Source organism: Eutrema salsugineum, unplaced genomic scaffold, assembly GCF_000478725.1.
Source record: "Eutrema salsugineum unplaced genomic scaffold, Eutsalg1_0 scaffold_9, whole genome shotgun sequence".
NCBI lineage: Eukaryota > Viridiplantae > Streptophyta > Magnoliopsida > Brassicales > Brassicaceae > Eutrema > Eutrema salsugineum.
This window is the reverse complement of record NW_006256342.1, coordinates 7,626,598-7,647,619: the sequence shown is the minus strand read 5'-3', so window position 1 is coordinate 7,647,619 and position 21,022 is coordinate 7,626,598. Positions and strand designations below refer to the sequence as shown.

General features: G+C 35.8%; 1 protein-coding gene across 1 annotated transcript; it reads left to right on the top strand.

Moving 5' to 3' along the window:
• The first annotated feature begins 13,745 nt into the window (after positions 1–13,745).
• On the top strand, positions 13,746–17,815 carry LOC18008736 (NAC domain-containing protein 86). The gene is made up of 6 exons (XM_006391264.2): positions 13,746–13,902; positions 15,291–15,568; positions 15,657–15,992; positions 16,077–16,454; positions 16,728–16,812; positions 17,043–17,815. The coding sequence occupies exons 1-6, from the start codon at positions 13,746–13,748 to the stop codon at positions 17,693–17,695; spliced, it is 1,887 nt and encodes a 628-aa protein (XP_006391326.1). The 3' UTR covers positions 17,696–17,815.
• The last annotated feature ends 3,207 nt before the right edge of the window (positions 17,816–21,022 follow it).

The window sequence follows — 21,022 nt, the reverse complement described above, 5'->3', positions numbered from 1 at the left end:
AGCTTGAGAGACTATAGATAGTCAAGGAATTCCTGTGACCCGAGAACCGTTTGCTCCCATAAGCTCAATAAGTGGTCTTAAGTCCGTCCAAAATCTCACTTTTGAGTCTGAACCAACAGTGCAGCACATGAAAGATTTTACAAGGGGACGAAGCATAATAATTTTTTTCCAAATCCAACTCCTCCTCAAATCAGAATTTGCATCCCAAAAATCATTTCTTCGTAAAAGAAAACTATGCACCCACACAACCCACAACGATCCACTCCTATAAAAGAGAAGCCAGATTAGTTTTAACCAGAAGAATTTATTCCAAGCCTGAAGTCTTTGCATTTCTAATCTTCCAACTTCCTTCGGAGTACATACAAAATTCCAAAAAACCTTGACTCCCCGAGCCGAGTTGGGAGAACCCAAACAAAGAAAACAACTGCAGAGTCTCTCAATCTCAGCCAGATAATCCTTACGAAGAGGGAAAACGACAGCCTAAAAATTCACGATACCAGCCAAAACCAAATTAATCAATTGCAACCACCCAAAAAAAGACAGATGCCTCACCATCCATGAAGAGATGCGTCTCTTCACCTTCTCAACTGAAGGTTGATAATCTGAAAGCTTCATCTTACATGGCAAGAGGGGAAAGCCAATGTAGCATACTAGAAGAGCACCCGCGGCAACACCTGCTCTAGCAGCCAACTGCTCCGTAAGCTGAGTATTATTACCATCTAAAAAGGTAGAATTTTCTAAAGTTAATCGCTAGACCTGAGGCTAAGTATAATTTCCTCAAAACATCCATTATGCCATCCATAGATATCAGCGAGGCATCAAAAAAGAAAAAGCATATCATCAGCAAAATATAAATGAGTGACCAAAGGATTCACGCAAAAAGGATGAGGTGCAAACAGATTCCACGTAGCAGCTTGGTCCAAATCCTTAAAAATATGTATGTTAGTTTAGAAGATCGGGAAATAAGAAATCATAGAGTATCAACAAACATCTCTCGAACAACAAAACTCAAGGAGAAAGCATGGCATCATCAAATGACAGCAACCATCCCTCAAAAGCAAATAAGACGCATATAGCATGAGAACCATGTAGATTAAGCACCGTTACTCTGTTATGTACATGAAGTTAATCGCTGGTAGTTCCTTGGATCTATCGAAAGTCCTAAAATCACGGTGAGACCATATGAATGTACTTATAAAGTTCCATTCAATAAAAGAACATGTTAAATTTCGTCTGATATTGTTGCATATACCTTTTTTTTATTGCTTCTTAATAGATATTTTTTTTGGGGTTTAAATATTTTTGATCCCTAAAAGAAATACAGTACTAGCTTTGATTGTTATTACAATTTTGCAAGTATTTTGCTTTATATTTTCTTAGTTAATTTTTTTCCACCACCATTTATCAATGATCAAAGTTTTGCTAGATGCTAGTTGGGTGATCAATATGGATCTAGTGCCTAACAAAAAAAAAAAAAAAAAGAATCCCACATCTGAAATTTAAAGGGATTAACATTAGTATATAAAAATTTGGGTCAATTTATTTATTATCAATTAAAATATATATCTTGAAAAAAAAATTGGTAAAGCAATGCAAGAAATATGATAATACAATTATTAGAATCTAACTTTTTGGTGTATAATTTTTTTTTATTCTATATTATGATAATAGGAGCTAATGTTAAATAATCCTTATTGTTCTTAGATTTTTAGCACGGATTGTTTCTCTTTGGGAAAAAGTCTTTTAAAAACCCGACGTTTATAACATTTGCTATAAAAATATCTGAACTATTTTCGTTGTCTGAAAAATACCTAACGTTATTTAAACTACCATTTTAATTCCCAAACATTCAAAAATCGAAAGTTTCATCCCTCGACTTAAACTCATTTAAATCGTTAAACGGAATCTGTTAAGCACCGTTTAGTCCTTAATCCCCCACGTGTTTTTTTCATTCGAAAAGACCACTATTGCCCTTTCTCGTAATCCAATTTCCCCCAAATTATCGAAGAATCCTAAATCATTTTCCCCAAATTAAACTCCACGATTTTCCCCCAAATCTAAACCCTAATCCGCAAACGTCGTCTCTCCCAAAATTGATCTTCTGTATCGACTCTCCTATCGAGTATCGACATTTATTCACCCAATTGTTCTCATTCTTCACCTCACTGTAGAAGACTCGAGACTCGAAGGAAAGATGAAGTATGTGTTTCAAATTTTGATGTCGGGATGTTTATTGTAAATTGTGTCGATTAGGTTCGATTTAGTCTGTTGTATGTCCCGATTAGCTTGTTTAGAGATGTGGGGTTTACAATTTAGGGTTCTTTGTCAGTCCAGATGAAGAAACCATGTGTATTACATTTGAAAAATCTTCTACCAGAATTATCATCTGTCCATGATTTCACCATGACCGTCGGTTGTTTGCAGTGACAAAGGGGACCTTCCATCTGGGCGTAGGTCGGGTTGAAAGAGCTTGCAGACGAGATTGAGTTTTTCATTCTGGTGTGAAGTAATCAAAAGAAGCGATAGATGTTAGAAGAGAATTAGGGTTCTTCAAATTGGGGAAGAACTTAAGAAGGAAAAAATCGATTTTAAGGGCAACAATGGTCTTTTCGAATGGAAAAAAACACGTGGGGGATTAAGGATTAAACGGTGCTTAACAGATTCCGTTTAACGATTTAAATGAGTTTAAGTCGAGGGATGAAACTTTCGATTTTTGAATGTTTGGGTATTAAAATGGTAGTCAAAATAATGTTAAGTATTTTTCAAGCAACGAAAATTGTTCAGGTATTTTTATAGCAAATGTTATAAATGTCGGGTTTTTAAAAGGTTTTTTCCCTTTCTCTTTTGATATTCTTATAAACAATAAAAATATTAATAAAATAAGATATGTAATATCCAAATGGAGATTCAATTTTCGACCATATGGGCGGAAAAAGATTGAAGATCTAAAAAGGGCTAGAAAATTCAAAATGATGATACACGGTCAGAAGGTGAATTAATAGTGGTCTCAAAAAACTCTAAAAGAAGCATATAAAGATGAGGAATTGTTCTGGCAACAAAAGAGTAGAATTCAATGGACGACACGGGGCGATAAAAATACATCTTACCATGCCCAAGTTAAACAACGGAGAGCGAAAAACCGAATTATCGGTTTACATAACACGGTAGGAATATGGGTAACTTTGGAAAAAGACATTGAGCATGTGGCAGTTGATTATTTTGAGGAATTATTCACTTCGACTTCTCCCCCGGATTTTGAGGATGCTTTGAGAGAGATAAGAACATCGATTACAGATGAAAATAATGAGATGCTTACGGCTATGGTCACAGAAGAAGAGATCGGTAGAGCCTTATTCATGATGAATCCGGAGAAAGCCCCAAGACCAGACAGAATGACATCACTTTTCTACCAACACTCGTGGCTAATTATTAAGGCGGATATGGTGAACTCAGTTAACAGTTTATTGAAAACCGGGGCTTTGATGAAAGGCTGAATATGACGAATATTTGTCTAATACTAAAAACAGAACGACCCACAAAATGGCGAAACTACGGTCAATTAGTCTATGCAACATAGGTTATAAGATCATTTTTAAAGTGTTATGTCAAAGATTGAAACGGTTGTTACCTGATTTGATATCGGAAACTCAATCTTCCTTTGTGGCGAGCCGACTGATTTCAGATAGTATTACGATAGCTCAGAAAATGTTTCATGGTTTGCGGACAAACCAATTGTGCAAGACTAAAAAAATGGCAATTAAAACAAAAATGAGTAAAGCCTATGATAGAGTTGAATGGTCATTTATAGAAAATTTATTACGACAATTTGGATTTGCATAAAAATGGATAATGTGGATGATGCGCTGTATTACTTCTATATGGTACAAAGTTCTGTTAAACGGACAACCACGGGGGGATATAACTCCAGGGAGGAGACTTCGTCAAGGGATCCACTATCACCATATTTATTTATATTGTGTACGGAAGCTCTATTAGCAAATATATGGAAAGCAGAGGAGGAAAAATTATTGACAGGTATGAAGATTGCCATGGCGAGCCCACCGGTTTCACAATTACTTTTTGCGGATGACAGCTTATTCTTTTGCAAAGCAATTAATGAGGATTGCCATCATATTTTGCGCATGCTAAGACAGTACGAAAGAGTGTCGGGCCAACAAATCAATTTTGATAAGTCATCGATTCAATTTGGGTACAAGGTCCCTGAGACAATCCAAGAGGAAATGAAACAAATCTTAGGAATTTCAAGAAACGGGGGACGGGATCCTATCTTGGAATCCAGAGAGCATGGGTGATGCTAAAACCAAAAATTTTAACTTTGTAGCGGATAGACAACAGGATATGATTAATAGTTGAACATCGAGGTTATTGTCTAGAGGAGGAACAAGGGTTTTAATTAAATTGGTGGCATCAGCAATGCCTACTTTTGTCATGTCATGCTCTTGATTACCTAAATCTATAACGGCGATATTGGTGGAGCTCAGATGGACATCACAAAGGTTTACATTGGATAGCATGGAATAAAATGTGCAGAAATAAAGCGGAAGGGGGAATGGGGTTTTCGCGATGTAGAAAACTTTAACACGGCTCTATTGGCAAAACAATTATGGAGGCTGATCGATAGACCTGATTCATTATTTACGAGGGTCTTCAAAGGAAGATATTTTAGAAAATCAAGTCCTTTAGACCCTGTACAGTCCTACTCACCGTCTTATGAATGGCGTAGTATAATCTCGGCTAGATCTCTAGTTAATAAAGGGCTAATCAAAAGAGTTGCCTCCAGATGTTCTATTTCTGTGTGGAATGATCCTTGAATACTGGCTCCTCGCCTGAGATCAGCAACTTGCAAAGGTTTTAACTATTACCTGAATCTCATGGTCAATCATCTGATTGATCCAGTGACGAATACATGGAATTTGGGTCTAATAAAGGCAATCATCGACCCCGAGAATGTAGAAATTATTCGTGGAATACCCGTTAGCAACTCTTAAAGATCAGACTCATTGGGATGGCACTACTCAAAATCTGGGAGATACACGGTTAAATCAGGGTACAAAATGGTGTCCCAACTTCTAATTGATGACACAGAAGAAAATTATGGACCACACATAAAGACACTATAAGCATACACTTGGAAATTAAAAATTCACCCGAAAATAAGACTCTTTATTTGGCAAGCTATTTCTGGATGCCTCTCGGTGCCGACTAGGTGACGCACTCATGGAATACAATGTGACACACAATATGTACGATGTAGAGCAGAGGAAGAGACAATTAATCATGCTCTTTTTGAGTGTCCTCCTGCTTTACAAACCTGGACATTATCCCAAATCCCAACACCCCAAGGGTTTTTCAATGAAATTGGTATATGCAAATTTTGATCAGTTGTTTTGGAGATTACCAAAGGAGGCAAGAAACAAAAAATTTCCTTGGATTGCATGGTATATATGGAAGGAAAGGAATGAGAAGGTGTATTCGAATAATGACATTGATCCACAAATTACACCGAAAATAGCGGAAACAGAAGCGGCTTTATGGGAGGAGGCACAAAGGTCTGAACCAGATGCAACTCTCATAGAAAATTGCAACTTACCGGCTTACTCAACAGCTGGGACCTATGGAGGATGGTGGTGCTATATTGATGGTTCTTGGAAAGTTACGGACCCAAAAACAGGGTTAGGTTGGTTATATTTTAAAGAAGGTACAATGGACAAAATAATTGAAGCACAAAGTGTAAGACGAAGTCTCACACCTCTGCATGCGGAGATAGAAACCCTCATATGGGCTATGCATTGCATGATTGTGAATCAGAAGATGGTAGTAGCTTTTGCAACGAACTGTTTGGAGTTGGTGAAGATGGTGTCTACACCCGAAGAATGGCCAGCATTTGCGTTATATTTGGAGGAGATCGTGGAGATGAAAGAGAAATTCAACCCTTTTTCTATATCACATATCCCACGCGCGAAGAATTCGAAGGCGGACAACTTAGCAAAAAGTGTTCGTATTAACCCTCAAACTGATATTTATATAAACTCAGTACCACCGGTTTGGATAACCGAACCGTTCTAAGTACTTAGGCTGTTGATAAAAAATAAAAATAACAATACATGCATTTTTTTCTTTGTGTAACCATGTAAAAGATTAACTACAACTTAAGGTTTGGAGAAGTTTCTCTGGTTGTGAAATTGATAACCTATCAATTTAGTTATATAGAATAAGAGAATTAAATTTCTTTTTCTTTTGAAGATTTTCTTTAAATTTTTAGATTCGTTAATCTAAATAGAAGTATTAATTTTTCTTTTTTTCAAATTTTAGTTTTTTTAGAACTGTAAAGTATTGTTTTATTTCGTTATTCTAAACTGAAATATGAGTTATTATTATATAAACTTAAGTTTTTATTTTTTTTTTGCTTTTTTCTTTTTTTCTTTTTTTAAACTTAAGCTTTTTTTTTACTTTTTGTTTATTTTTTTTTATACCTATCAAAATCTAATCGTTTAAATTGACACGTGTTGCTATTAGATGAGTTACTGATTTTGAATAATTCTCATTTATATAATAAAATAATATTACGTAAAACAATGAATGAAATTAAGTTGGCTGGATACAAATATTTTTTTGTTTTTTCAACTTTTAGATAGTATAAAAACCATTCTCGTGATCATAAACAACAATATTGATGTAGTAATAGGTTGAGTTGTTAGCCTTCATCTCATATGTTTGAGTGGAAACTTTGTAAATTTTTTTTTTAAAATATGTTAAATTATACTCCCTCTGTTCAGAATTATTTGATGTTTTAGGAGGTTATTTTTGTTCAGAATTATTTGATGTTTTCACTTTTCAATGTGAAATTTAATGAATTTTTATTGTTTTTGACTTTTTATATTCTGTAGATTATCTTCTTATTGGCTGAATAATATTCAAATAAATTATAAATAATATTTTTAGTATAGAAAAAATAAAAATTAAATGCATCCTTAATCTGTGTGCAAAAAACTTAAACATCAACTAATTCTGAACAGAGGGAGTATTAAAAAAACATTTTATCGTTACATGGATTTTTGAATAAAAATAAATAAAAGAATTAAAATCAACTGTTTAAAGAAAAACTATTGCATTTTCACTGGGTATCGAACCAGAGGACCATTCCGTCATCGTAGCTGCGGTCATTAGCTAGACGAAGTGAGCTCAATCTATTTCGCATTGTCTTGTCAGAGCATCCGCTTGGGTTGGGGCGTCTTCATGTCTCTGTCCATTCCGCTCTTTCCAAACCAGAGTAAGAGTGGCTTGAAAAGTATACCTTGCAAGAAAGAGTTCAGTACTTCCTAAGATGTTGGAAGTTAAGAGGGTGGTGATATCTGTCAACTTGTTTGAATAGTTGACACCCAGCAGTTTCCTCATCAGTGAACTCCAGACATGTGTAGAGTAGCTGCATTCAGAAAATAGAAGTGCACTTGTTTCAATGGGAGCAGAGCAGAGTACACACACCATAGATATACCCGGTCCCAATGTAGCATCTTATCCCCAGTTCATAAACGATCTCGCATCGTTAGCCAAGTGATAAACGCATACTTAGGAGTGGTATGTCAAAACAAAACTGCAGGACTCCTGAAGGTGCGAACAGCAGTTTGTCTGATGTTATGCCATGTGTGTTTTGAAGAAAATTTTGGATGGAAGTTTCCATTTTTTGTACGCCAAAGAGGCTGGTCCTCCTGTTCATTTCGCTTCACCTCAGCCGCAGAGAGAGCATCCTCAATAAGATTGAGATCGTCTCGCCTGTGGCGTCTACGCATGTGAGTGTGCCAAACAGATGCTAAAGAGGAGTAAGTAGAGACACCAAAAGAAAAAAAGCCTTGGGTACCTGTAATCTGAATGAGCCTCCCCAATTGGGTTCCATGCGTCAAACCAAAAAAGAAATATCCTCCCCATTGTTCACTTTGACACAATGAAGATCCTTCGCCACTGCCTTCAGCTTAAGCATCTTGCGCCACATCCATGATCTATGAGTTGGAGAGTCAAGAGCCCCCCTGAAAGATTGCCCTCTAAGTAAATACTACTTCATCCATTTAACCCATAACGACTTTCCCGAGAGAATACGCCATTTGAGACGCAAACGGCAAACTGTGTTTGCTTCTTGGATCGACCGTAGCCCCAATCCGCGTTCTGATTTCGGTTTACAAACGTCCTGCCATGCAACTTTTGTTTTCCTGCGATTAAGTGAAGGTCCCGACCACAAGAAAGCACCACATATAGACTCGATTTTGATAACGCAGTTTTTTGGCAAAATATACGCAGCCAACCAAAAGTTTATAAGACCTGATATCACTGATGAGAGTAGCTGTATCCGAACTGTGTAAGATAAATTTCGTACTGTCCATGAGCTAATGCACTTCTTAATCCCCTCCACCAGAGGTGCACAGTCTGTCTTTGTCATCTTTTTTGTTACCAAAGGAAGGCCTAGATACCACATCGGTAAGTCCCCTACTGCAAAAGAAAACTGGTCAACTATAGATAGGCGATCCTCATCTGGAACTCCAGCCATAAATATAGTCGATTTCTATAGACTAATCTGCAAACCAGACATCAATGCAAACTCCGTAAAGACATCTACGACACCTGTGATGGAACTAGTCTGTCCATCCGAGAACACGATCAGATCATCCGCAAAATAGAGGTTTGTAAGACTGAGTTTGTTATAATTCCGATGATAACCAAATCTGCCTCCAGCCGCTGCTTGGTCCAACATGCTTGATAAGATATTCATGCAGATGACAAAAAGATATAGGGAAAGGGCACACCTTTGTCATAGACCTCGAGTGCTCTGGAAATAGCCGGCAAGCTCACAATTAACCTGAACAGAGAAAGATGCTGTTGTGACACATAGTCGTATCCAATCCCGAAAGTTAGCTGGTATCCCCATGGCCGTTAGAACCCGCAAAAAAAAATTCCATTGTACTGTATCGAACGCTTTGGCAATGTCTATCATCATGGCACATCGAGAGGGTTCAGATTTTTTTATGATCCCTGAACAATCTCAGAGGCCAGTAAGACGTTTTCGACAAGCAAACGATCTTTCGCAAACGCAGATTGGTTGGGAGCGATGAGTTTCAGAAGAATACACTTTAACCGGTTTGCAAGAAGCTTAGAAATTATCTTATACAGCACATTACAGCAAGATATGGGTCGATAGTCCTTCATCTCCCTAGCATCATTTATCTTTGGGATCAATGCCAAGATGGTGGAGTTTACCCCTTTCGAAAGAAAATCCAGTTGAAAGAAAGATTGAACTGCTGCAACAACATCGTTTCCAAGTACTGACCAAGCCTCTTTGAAAAATTCAGTGGTAAAACCATCTGGCCTTGGAGATTTGTTATTTGGCATTGAAAAAACTACCTTTTGGATATCTTCTTCTGTTACTTCGCGGGTCAGCTGCTCACAATCAGCCAAAGTACATCGAATGGATACTAGACTCTCAAGCATCTCATCATTGGTATCTGTATAGTCGGGAGGTCTGTGAGATAAGAACTCTCAAAAATGCCTCTCTGCTTCAGCCTTGATGTCTTCACTTTCTTTAAGAGTAGTACCATCAATGCCAACTCTTTCCCTGATTATGTTACAAGTTTCCTTGATACGAGCGGCTCTGAAGAAAACCTTATTGTTCCTGTCACCAATATTCAGGTGATGCAGTTTAGAATTTTGGCGCAAGTAACCTCCTCTAGAGTGAATAAATGTTCCCATTTTGAAGCAGCCTGATTCTCTTCTTCCAGACTAAAAGGCGTCGGGTTTAGAGCATTTGATTCTTGCTTTTGGCAAAGATTTCCAAACCGGTTTTTTGATAGTTCCCGCAACTTTGCCGCTTGCGAAAGAGAGATTCTATTCCCCTCATAGTTATTTCCATGATCCACCTTTGCACTTCGGGTCTCCCCCACCAAAATCATCCGTTGGGAGTCCTGTTGCAGGTTCTGATTTTCCTCCGTTGCATTTGCTGGCTCAGTGTTCTTAGAGTCATTTTCAGTTTCACTTCCAGCGACGTTTTCATTCACCTCCATCTGCTCTGGTTGCTCTGCAATCATCTCGCCCTCCTGTGCTTCATCAGAGTCATCCGCGAAATCAGAGAACCGTGAAGCTGAAGAGAATCCCTCATGTGACATTTGATTTTGCTGCTTCATTCAAGATACCTTTGTCGGGGAACACCACTCTTCTTCTCTGTTTTCAGATATGGGGTATGAAGACAGGGGAATGTGAGCTTTAGTTCCTGCAGTTGTCGAAGTCTTTTGTCGAAGTCTTTGAACTGGTTGGATCAATCTTCTCCAGCTGCTTCGTGACCAATGACAGGATATTCGAGATGGCATTGTCAACCATTGGAGTTTTCACTGTAGAGTTTGATCTCTCTTGTCGAGGCTTAACTACCTGCGGCATTTTTGGACTAGCATTATTCCCCTCTCTTTCCTCCCGAGGTTTAATATTAGTCCCTTCTCTTCTTAGTATCTGAATCAGTTCTTGTTTCACTTGGCATTCAGCACCCAAATGTCCCCAACCCCCACACGCAGAGAAATGGAGAGGTAACCATGGGAAATCGTACTGAATCTCCAGCTGAACATCCTCCACCGCAAAACAATGTGTCATCGGTAATTCCTTTGTCAGATAAACCTCAACTGAGATGCGAGCTTCATCAAAACTCTTCACCCAGATCATGTTGGGATGTAGTTGTTTCCGCACACCTATTGGACTGGTCAAGAAACTGATCCCTTTCCAGTTGTACATCTTTCGAGGTACATTCTTTAGCACCACCCACAAAGGAATGGATGTCATTAGCGGTTGAGATTCCTCTTCAATCGGACTCCATTTGGATACAAGCATTGGAACATCTTTTATGTTCCACATCTTCCTCTGCAGCACTCTTTCCCGCATGCTTTTATCCGTGATCTGAAACTTCACTGTTAAGTCGTTGATCACATAGATATCAACTTTTGCATCCGTATTTCCCAAGGTCCAGATCCGATTCACCGTCATGTGAATAGATCCCACATGTGGTTCTTTCTTTTGGAATTTCCCTACAATACAATTGTGACATCCCGACCCGCCCTCCCTTTAGGAACCAGGCGCGGACCGGCGATATCAATCCTAACTCCCTCCAACCGCCCCTCCCAGTGAGCCCAATGCCCTCTTTAGGCACGTGGGCCCAACGTCCTCTCTCTAGGCCCGTTGGCCCAACGCCCCCTCTAGGCCCGTTGGCCCACCACTGTATGACGGTTGGGAGTCGTTAGTCCGGAAGGCTCGTAAGACTTGTCTACTGTCCCTGCAATCACCACATGATTTTTCCCCGTGCTTTGTCCTCACTCACACGGTACTGCAGAGAACTTCCCGGTGAGCCCAATGCCCTCTTTAGGCACGTGGGCCCAACGTCCTCTCTCTAGGCCCGTTGGCCCAACGCCCCCTCTAGGCCCGTTGGCCCACCACTGTATGACGGTTGGGAGTCGTTAGTCCGGAAGGCTCGTAAGACTTGTCTACTGTCCCTGCAATCACCACATGATCTTTCCCCGTGCTTTGTCCTCACTCACACGGTACTGCAGAGAACTTCCCGGTAGGTCACCCATCCTGAGACTACTCCAGCATCAGCACGCTTAACTCTGGAGTTTTCTCAGCACACTTGACCGGAAAAGATAAGTGCACTTTAATGACATAGATAGCCAAATTAATTCTTATAAGCCTTTCTGACTATCTGGAAATCGGGATGTTACAACAATCATTCCACATGGGAGCTTCGTTCAGAATTGAGTCTGGAACCCTAAATCACTCCATCGATCTTCTCTGCCTCCATGTCAAACTTTTGCAAGTGTTCCTTCTTCTTCACCACTTCTGCCCATCTCTTTGCACCAGTAGGTTTTTCCCCATCTTAGTGGGATCCACCTCTTGTTCCTAGTTGTCTGCAGATTCCCGGTTGTCCGCCGTATCATTTGAGGATCACACTGCATCATTTGGAATTCCTTCCAAGCTCAAAACTTTTCCAACAATCAGTGACTGCGCCTCCACCTCGTTTGCTGTCACTGCCGCCGTCTTTGATACCTCCGGTGACGGAGGGACTGCCTGTCTCTGCGCTGTCGCGGTCGCCATACCCTAGCGTGGACAGGAAAAATTCTAGAATTGCCTTTGGAGTCACCCTTACTGACGTGTTGCCCTTCCTAAATTGTTACCCAAAAGTATGTAATTTTTTTTTTTCCATTTCTCTTTATTGAAGACAAACCCATAATTTGATTTTCATCTTCTTTCTCAGCCTACTCCTTCAGCAAACTATTTGCGGCAGCAGTAGATAATTTGTTTTTCTTTTAACATAATTCCTAAATTTTTTATATTATTAATATTTGTTTCTTTGTTGTTGACAAAAAATAATGATAGATTTACGATAAAACTATCAATTTTAAATTAGCAAATGCCACTTTTAATTTAAGAACTCCGATTGAGTTTTTGGATGAATATGCTATATTAGCGGTGAATCTCGCCGCCCAGCGCCTAACAGCGACGAAATCGGCGCACTGGTCCTGTTTTCAAACAATACCATTTACCAAACTGAATATTTATAATTTTTTAATTTTTCTATCAACAACATATATTATGTGAATCAAACCCGGGTGGTTACACAACGGTAACAATAACATAAGTTCATAAATTATACGTCTGAATTTGTCTTTATCATGAAAGGTAAAAATGCAAGGAAAAAAAAACGAGTTCTCAGACGTTGTAATCAACTTTATCATCAAATAAAAGAGGGAGACCTTAAAATTGGAAAGAAAAAGCTACATATGCTAAAGGAACGACCGATTTCTATATCCATGCACAGTGCCCTACGTAATCATGATCTCTAAATTCTCGTGGAATAACCGATTTTTTCTTCTTCTTTTTTAGGACATAGGAAAAATTCATCATGAAATCAAAATTTAAAATCACACTATTGAAGATATAATATGTGTAAAACTGCTAGTATAGTTACAAGGAAAAATTATATACCAGGCCAATGTATTAAATAATTCACCTATGTGGGAGTTGAGAAGTTGATTTTTTCTTCCAGATTTGAGTCTTGACTCAACGAAACACAGACACAAATCTGGATGGAAACAGAATATACAAACCAAACTTGATGATTTCATTGTTGAAACTCATACTGTTGGTCGATCCCCGAAATTAAATCACATATATTGTGAATTTGTGATTAATTTTATTTTTTGTTAAATATTGTGTGATTAACTTGTATAGCTTATATTATATATCCCCATAGACCATAGGTTCACCAGCAGCACTAATATCAAATTGCATTCAGTAAATGATTTCTATAAATATTTCGTCCCTATGTATTAACGCATATATGAACAGAAACAAAAAAGAAACAAGTAGAATGAACGTGTTTTCCCAATTTAGAAAAAGCTTAATAAGAATCATTTACGCGGAAATTTATAAAATAATATAGTTAAATATAAAACACATTAAAGTAAAAGAAAAGATAAAGTGAGAAAATATATATGTTGTGGGGTTTGCAATTGGCAACCGACCCAAAATGCTTTTTGCTGCTTCTTTTACATAATTTAATCTCTTTTTGTCTTTCTTACAGTTCCATAATTGATCGATCAAATTCAAAACCCTTATATTACGCCTCTCTTTGTTATATATTCCCACTCCTTCTCTTACTCCTCTCTTTCTCAAGTTCTATATATGTTTATAATAGCTACGAAGTAGATATGGCTCCTGTTTCAATGCCTCCGGGTTTTCGGTTTCATCCAACAGATGAAGAGCTTGTCATTTACTACCTCAAACGAAAGATTAATGGTCGAACAATCGAATTAGAGATCATTCCCGAGATTGATCTTTACAAATGCGAGCCTTGGGACTTACCCGGTATTTATCTCTCTTCCCTTCTTTTTTTTTATTTTTTATTGTTCTCTATATATATATATATATTTTTTTATCATCTCTTCTGTTCTCGGGATACCGGTGAAAGAGCTTCCAATTAACAATATTTAGCGTTTCTCTATTCTTTGCTATGTCATGGTTTTTTCTTCTTCTTGGGATCACAAAATTGTTATCACTGCATCTCAATAATGTGTCTCATAGCTCATGTTAATTTGGAGTTGTCTTTGCTTCCATATTTATTACCTTTTTAGCACGATACCAATTTGATAGGTTTAGCAATCTGTAAAACATGGAAAAAAAAATCTGTAAAACCTGAACATTTCATTTTCTTTAATTAATATTCACATTCTTAGAAAAAAAATCCATCCGTATCATGTTACATATCGACATGTTTTGTGTCTCATTCTAAAGGAATATTTGAGGCATTATATCATAGCAAGCGAAAAAACTCTTTTTAGTTTATTTTTGAATATAATTATATCATTAATCATTTAATTGATACGCATGAATTACTGCAAGATCAAGGTTTTTGGGACTTTAGAATACCGAATTACAGATTCATTTTCTAGAAAACTACATAATGTGTGAACACACACCTTTTGATAAGACCAAGGGTAACCCTAGAGAGAAGATACACTTGATGTTTGTTTTTCAAAGATATATGTTCTTCCTTTTATTTTTCTAATGGTTTTTAAAACAATTTTGTTCGTACCAAATTTATTTATCTCTCTCCAGACACGCATCGAACTTGAATGCTTTATTAACGAAAAAATAATACGTCCCTACCTTATCTTAGAATAAAAAAATTAGTGGACCCACCCTCATCTTTATATATTCTTTAAAAATTGTATTAAAACCGAGAGATGCGGTGGTGAATAGTGAGACAAATTTGGAAGACTGAGTCAAAAAAGGTAAGAAGATACAAAAAAAAAAGGTAACACAAGATTTCACATGTCCTTTAGGGTTTTCAGAAACTTCTCATTCACCTTCAACTTTTGTTTTATAAAAAAATGTTCTCTTTATTTGTCTTTTATTTATTCTTTTCAATTCTCATTTATGACATCTTAAGTGTGTACAAAGTTGTTTTGGTAAAAACTTATTTTGATTCTCCCACAGTTAGATGGTCGTGATTTTCCAAAATTCTTTAGACAAATTCCTAGGATGCACAATTTGTTCTTTCGAAGCTTCTTATTCACGTTCGAATTGTTTTATAAAAAAATGTTCTCTTTATTTATCTTTGATTTATTCCTTAATTTGGTTCACGTGTTGTGGGATCTCTTATGACATCTTAAGTGTGTACAAATTTATTGTTGGATAAACCTTATTCCGATCTTTCCATTGTTATATGATCGTGATTTCCAATAATTCTACAGGGAAGTCCTTGCTCCCAAGTAAAGACCTAGAATGGTTCTTTTTCAGTCCTCGAGATCGGAAATATCCTAACGGATCAAGAACAAACCGGGCGACAAAAGCAGGTTACTGGAAAGCCACAGGGAAAGATCGTAAAGTTACTTCACATTCGCGGACTGTCGGAACAAAGAAAACGTTAGTTTACTATCGAGGAAGAGCGCCTCATGGCTCTCGTACCGATTGGGTCATGCACGAGTACCGTCTTGAAGAGCAAGAATGTGACTCTAAATCCGGCATACAGGTAACCAAACAATGAACAAAAATATTATGATAAAAGTTTTAAACATATTTTATATATTTTAACTAAAACCAATCTATAAACATTTCAGGATGCTTATGCACTTTGTCGTGTATTCAAGAAGAGTGCTTTAGCCAACAAGTTAGATGAACAACAACATCATGTCACGAAGAGGAACAAAGCAACGACTAATAGTGAACAATCTACTTCTAGTACTTGTTTGTATTCCGATGGAATGTATGAAAACCTAGAATATGCAGTCTCACCTGATCCAGAACCAAATCAACTCGGTAACATTTCTTCGTCGGGTATGGAAAAGATAGAGAACAAGTGGAGTCAGTTTATGTCACATGACACGCCCTTAAACTTTCCAGTCCAGTCACAGTTTTGTTCTCAGTATGGATCAATATCATATCCTCCCTCAAAGGTAACAAATCTTTCTAAAGTTGTTAAAACGTATATTTTTGTTTCAATCTAATCCCTGATTCATTCAATTCTCCGTACAAAATAGGTAGAGATAGCTTTAGAGTGTGCAAGAGTACAAAATCGTATGTTGCCACCGGTGCCTCCACTTCACGGAGAAGAATTCACACATGGCGAATACTTGGGAAACAATGTGGCTAATGATACAGATGAGATGCTGAGCAAGATCATAGCATTGGCTCAAGCCTCCCACGAGCCACAGAACTGTCTAGACTCGTGGGAAGTTGCTTCTGGTTCTGCATACTTCCATGGAGACTTTAACTATTCAGGAGAAAAAACGACAGGTTCATGGGTAGATGCTAACATGAAGGCTGTAGATATGCAAGAACATGTTGGGAGGTTTAAGGAAGAAAGACGTGTTGAGAACTTGAGATGGGTAGGAGTATCAAGTAAGGAATTAGAAAAGGTAATGATGTTCATTGTTCGTATTTTCAAACACTACAAGTGAAAAATATTTATCAGATAATATGCATATATATATATATATGCATACCTACTTGAATAGAATTTTTTTTCCTTAAAACAGTAACCGTGGAAGTTCTGGACCTTTGATCCTTAATCTCCCGATACTGGAGTCAGAATTTAAATATTCCGATTGAAAGAATAATTGTGTTATCAATTTTTTTTTTTTTTTTTTTTTTTTTTTTTTTTGAGTTTGATCTAGTACTTTAAATTTCAGAGTTTCATTGAAGAACACTCAACGGTAGTTCCTATAGAAGATATTTGGAGCTATCGTAGGGATGATCCAGAACATGAACATCAAGGTAACTTTTGCTTATCAATTATTTTAGAAATTTGATTTTTTTGTTGAAGTACCAATAATTTAAGCATGGACCTATATATGATGCATGATATACTCCGGTAGGGGACCATAGCAGGGTATTTAGTTTCCTCCGCAACAATGAGACTCGAGGTGAGACTCTGCGTCGCATTTTCTTTGGAATGGTATTACATGATTCTTACTAATAATTTTTATATCTTTGTTTTGTTGAAGATGGTGTGGGAGTTAACAACAATGGAGATGTGGATGATGTTTACACACTTGAGTTCTCCGATAACGAACACATCGGGAATATTTCGGACAAGATAAACAGCAGTGACCATGACACAACGAGTTCGTCACATTTTGAGATGATTAAGAAAGTTGAGGTTAGTCATGGACTGTTTGTTACAACTCGTCAGGTAACCAACACATTCTTCCAACAGATCGTACCATCTCAAACCGTTATAGTTTACATAAATCCAACTGGTGAAAACAAATATTTTAACGAGATGACATCAAAGGAAGAGGTTCATGTCCTTAAGCAGCAGATTAATCCGCAAATCGAAAGCATAGTCTCAAAAATTCTTGGACCATGGAGAAAATTCGTGTATGTTATTGGTTTCATTCCTATGCTTCTATTGATGCGGTGTGTTCATCAAAGAGATGACTCTAAGAAAAACCGAAGCAGCGAAGGTGATTGTATCGACCGGGGGACAATATTTATGATGAAAAATGCTGTAGTAAGAAGAAAGTTTTGGAATAAGAAGGAAGATAATGGGATCGTTGATGTACAAGGTTTGAGAGTTCAAGATAGTTTCATGTTGAAGAAGTTGGGCCTTTCTCTTGCTATTATCTTAGCTGTTTCCACCATGTGTCTTATTTAATATGTTGGAAGTTCAATATTTCCTATGGCTTTGCACTTTTTCTATTGTACTCTTATTTGTCTAGGAGGGGTTTTCGTTTCTTTTGCTTTTTTTTTTCCATTTCCTAAACTAAACTAAATTCCCTGCGCTTTACATCATGGGATGTAGTTATTTTTTATTTTTATTTTCTACTTTATTTTTATTTTGATGTGAGCATAGTGGAATATATCTGACTGGATCTATACCAACTACATGAATAAATTAGGGCCATCAGACTAAAGAATCTGTGACGGCAACGTTTGAGCTTGTAATTTTTTTAAAAAAAACTGACGGCAACTATTAGTAATTTGGTGAAATTTTTTTTTTAATAGCAATTAGCAAGGAGTAATTTGGATTTTTTACCATCCGACTTATCCTTTTGGATAAGTAATACCATCGACTAACTACTCACTTATCGGACTTCAAATAGACCTAAAGCATGCCACCATCTTAATCAACATGAGAACGTCTACTATATGATAAATTTCATGTTTTGTTCAGAATTTTGTTTTTATAAAAAAATAAGAATACTTACGAAGAGAAAAAAAGAGAAGTTGGAGAAGAAGAAATATATGAGCAGGAAGAAGAAGACATAGATTGACAATGGCCGAGAATTCGGCAAAAATCGATGCTGTTACGGAGAAGATTGGTGGCTAAGAGTGAAGAAAGAGAAGTATAGTTATCGTCATTAGTGGATGGATATAGAAGAAAATGATTTCAAACCACTACAAGAAAACATACTGAATTCCTATGAATTTTCCTACGAAAATTTTGGTAGGAAATTTTTTTTATCATTTTCCTACGAATTTATGACAAAAAAAAAATGGTAGGAAATTGAAAGAAAATTTTTTACGATAAAAATGGTCAGAAAATGGTCAAAATTTTGCTACCAATATTCAACCAAAAAAATATCTGTAGGAAATCTGATCAGAAAATGGTAGGAAATCGGTTAAAAAATTTTACTGTAATAATGGTAGGAATTTTGTCAGAAATTTTTGACCACTTTTCTATGAACAGAATATGTAAGAAATTATCTATCAATTTCCTACGAAGTAAATATTTTATTATTTAAATATTCTATCAATTTCCTACCAAAATCAGTCAAAAAGGAAAATGGGAAAAATCTCACATCGACCAAGCAGAGTAAAGGTGATGCTGAACAGACTCTATAAATAGGCACATGCCTTAAATATAAAAAATACTGAGTCAATAAAAATAATTTGGGCTTTAGAAGTTCCATATTTAGTTATAAATAATTTTTAATTAATTTTTAATTGGGCTGATTAATTTTAGATTTAATTTTTATAATTTGTTTAATAATTGAAATTATTTAATTTTGGAATTAATTGAATTAAAACGTTTTTTATATAGCTAGTAGAAAAATGGTAGGAATATGGTAGAAAACTGTTCGTAGGAAAATGGTTGAATTTTTTTGAAAGAAAATGGAAGGAAAGTAGTAGCAAATGCCCTACAATATTTTGACCAAATTTTCCGATGAAATTTTCCTACCAAAAATTTCATAGGAAATTTCTTACCATTTTTTGACCATTTATAATTTCCGACGGCATAGAACCTACCAAAATTTTTTATCGGAAATTGGTAGGAAATGCTTGTTTCCTACCATTTTCTGATGATATCTTTCGTAGGAATATCTGCTGTTTTCTTGTAGTGAACAGTTACACCTAAAATTAAAAAAAAAACCACACTTAAGAACTTGTCTGAAAAATGATTATCTAAATTGTCAACATTAGAATTTTCCTTTAGCTTTAATTTATTTACAAAGTGTTTATCGTCTGAGTTGTTTTTTTTTTTCGTTTTTGCTAATTCTTTGATTATTCTGGGATTATCTTCTCAATTTTTCGTTGTCGGATCCTCAAAAACAAATATAATTGTTATGAATATAAGTATGTAGCTAAGTATGAACTATCATATATATACAAGAAAATAATTAGAAATATCATATATATATATATATATATACTTATTTGTGTAGTGATTTGCTGATGGGTCACAACGAGTTTTACATTTTTTCGTTTACGTGTCAGCTCCATAATGAATTTCGGCTGCAAAAAGACTGTTTAACCCATTTTACAATTATGTGTCATTTTTTATTGGTTTTTATCTGATGACGTATAAAAAAAACCTTAAAACGAACCGGTCTTAATTATTATGGTTTAATGCTTAATTCTGTAGTCAATCAAACCGTTTTTAAATTTATATTAAATCAAAATTTAGAAAAAATTAGACAAAAATAATTTAAAAAATAGAAATTTACCATTTCTTATATTTCCAAAATTTAGAAAAAATCTAACTAAAATGTTAAAAGAAACAAAAATTGGGATAAAATTTAGAATGTCATTTAAAAAAAACAAAAAAAAAACAAAATATATGCTAGAATATCGCTAATTAGTATAGTCTTTACGATTTCTTATGTTTATAGGGTTTTCGATTTTTATAATTTTATAAAACTAAAATTTAGTAAAAATCTAAGAAAAAAAGTAAAAAAAAAAACAATAAATGAAATATCGTTAATTATGATATCTAGAATAGGATTTTTGATTTCTTATCTATATACTTCAAAAGATTTTTTAACCCTTTTGTTAAAATCAAAAGCTTATTTGTAAATTTCAGATTCATCTAACTTAGAACAGAGATAATTTTTTTTTTTTAATGTTCTTAAAATCATTTATTTATAAAATTACACTTGGTAGACATATATAGCCCACGCGAGGCGTGGACAAATTAACTAGTATATAGTATAAGCGAGGTAAATTTTTAGCTATAAACTGTGGATTATCTTCTTAATGAGTTTTAGGGTGGTTAATTATTTTGCTGCCCCTCACAAAAAGATGTTAATATCCTTTTAATCGGTTCAAATTAAATTTTGACTAAAATTACGTACATTGATTGACATACCAACTAATATACCAATATCTCTGTGACTCAGTTTAATATAACAGATTTTAATCGGTTCAAATTAAGTTATGATTAAAATTACATTAATTGACATACCAAATACTGACTGAAATACCGATATCTCTGCGACTCGGTTTAATATAACAGATGTTAATTGGTTCAAATTAAGTTTTGATTAAAATTACATTAATTGATATACCGGATACCGATTGACATATCAATATCTCTGCGACTCGATTTAATATAACAGATTTGTAGAATTGTTTTGGGCTAGGGTTCAAGTTGTTTAGATCGCTAACCCGTTTTAATTGAAAAAAAAACTTTGTTTATTAGTTTGGGGATTTTTAGTAATAGATCACTAAAAAAAGCTTTGTTTGGATTTAGAATGCTATT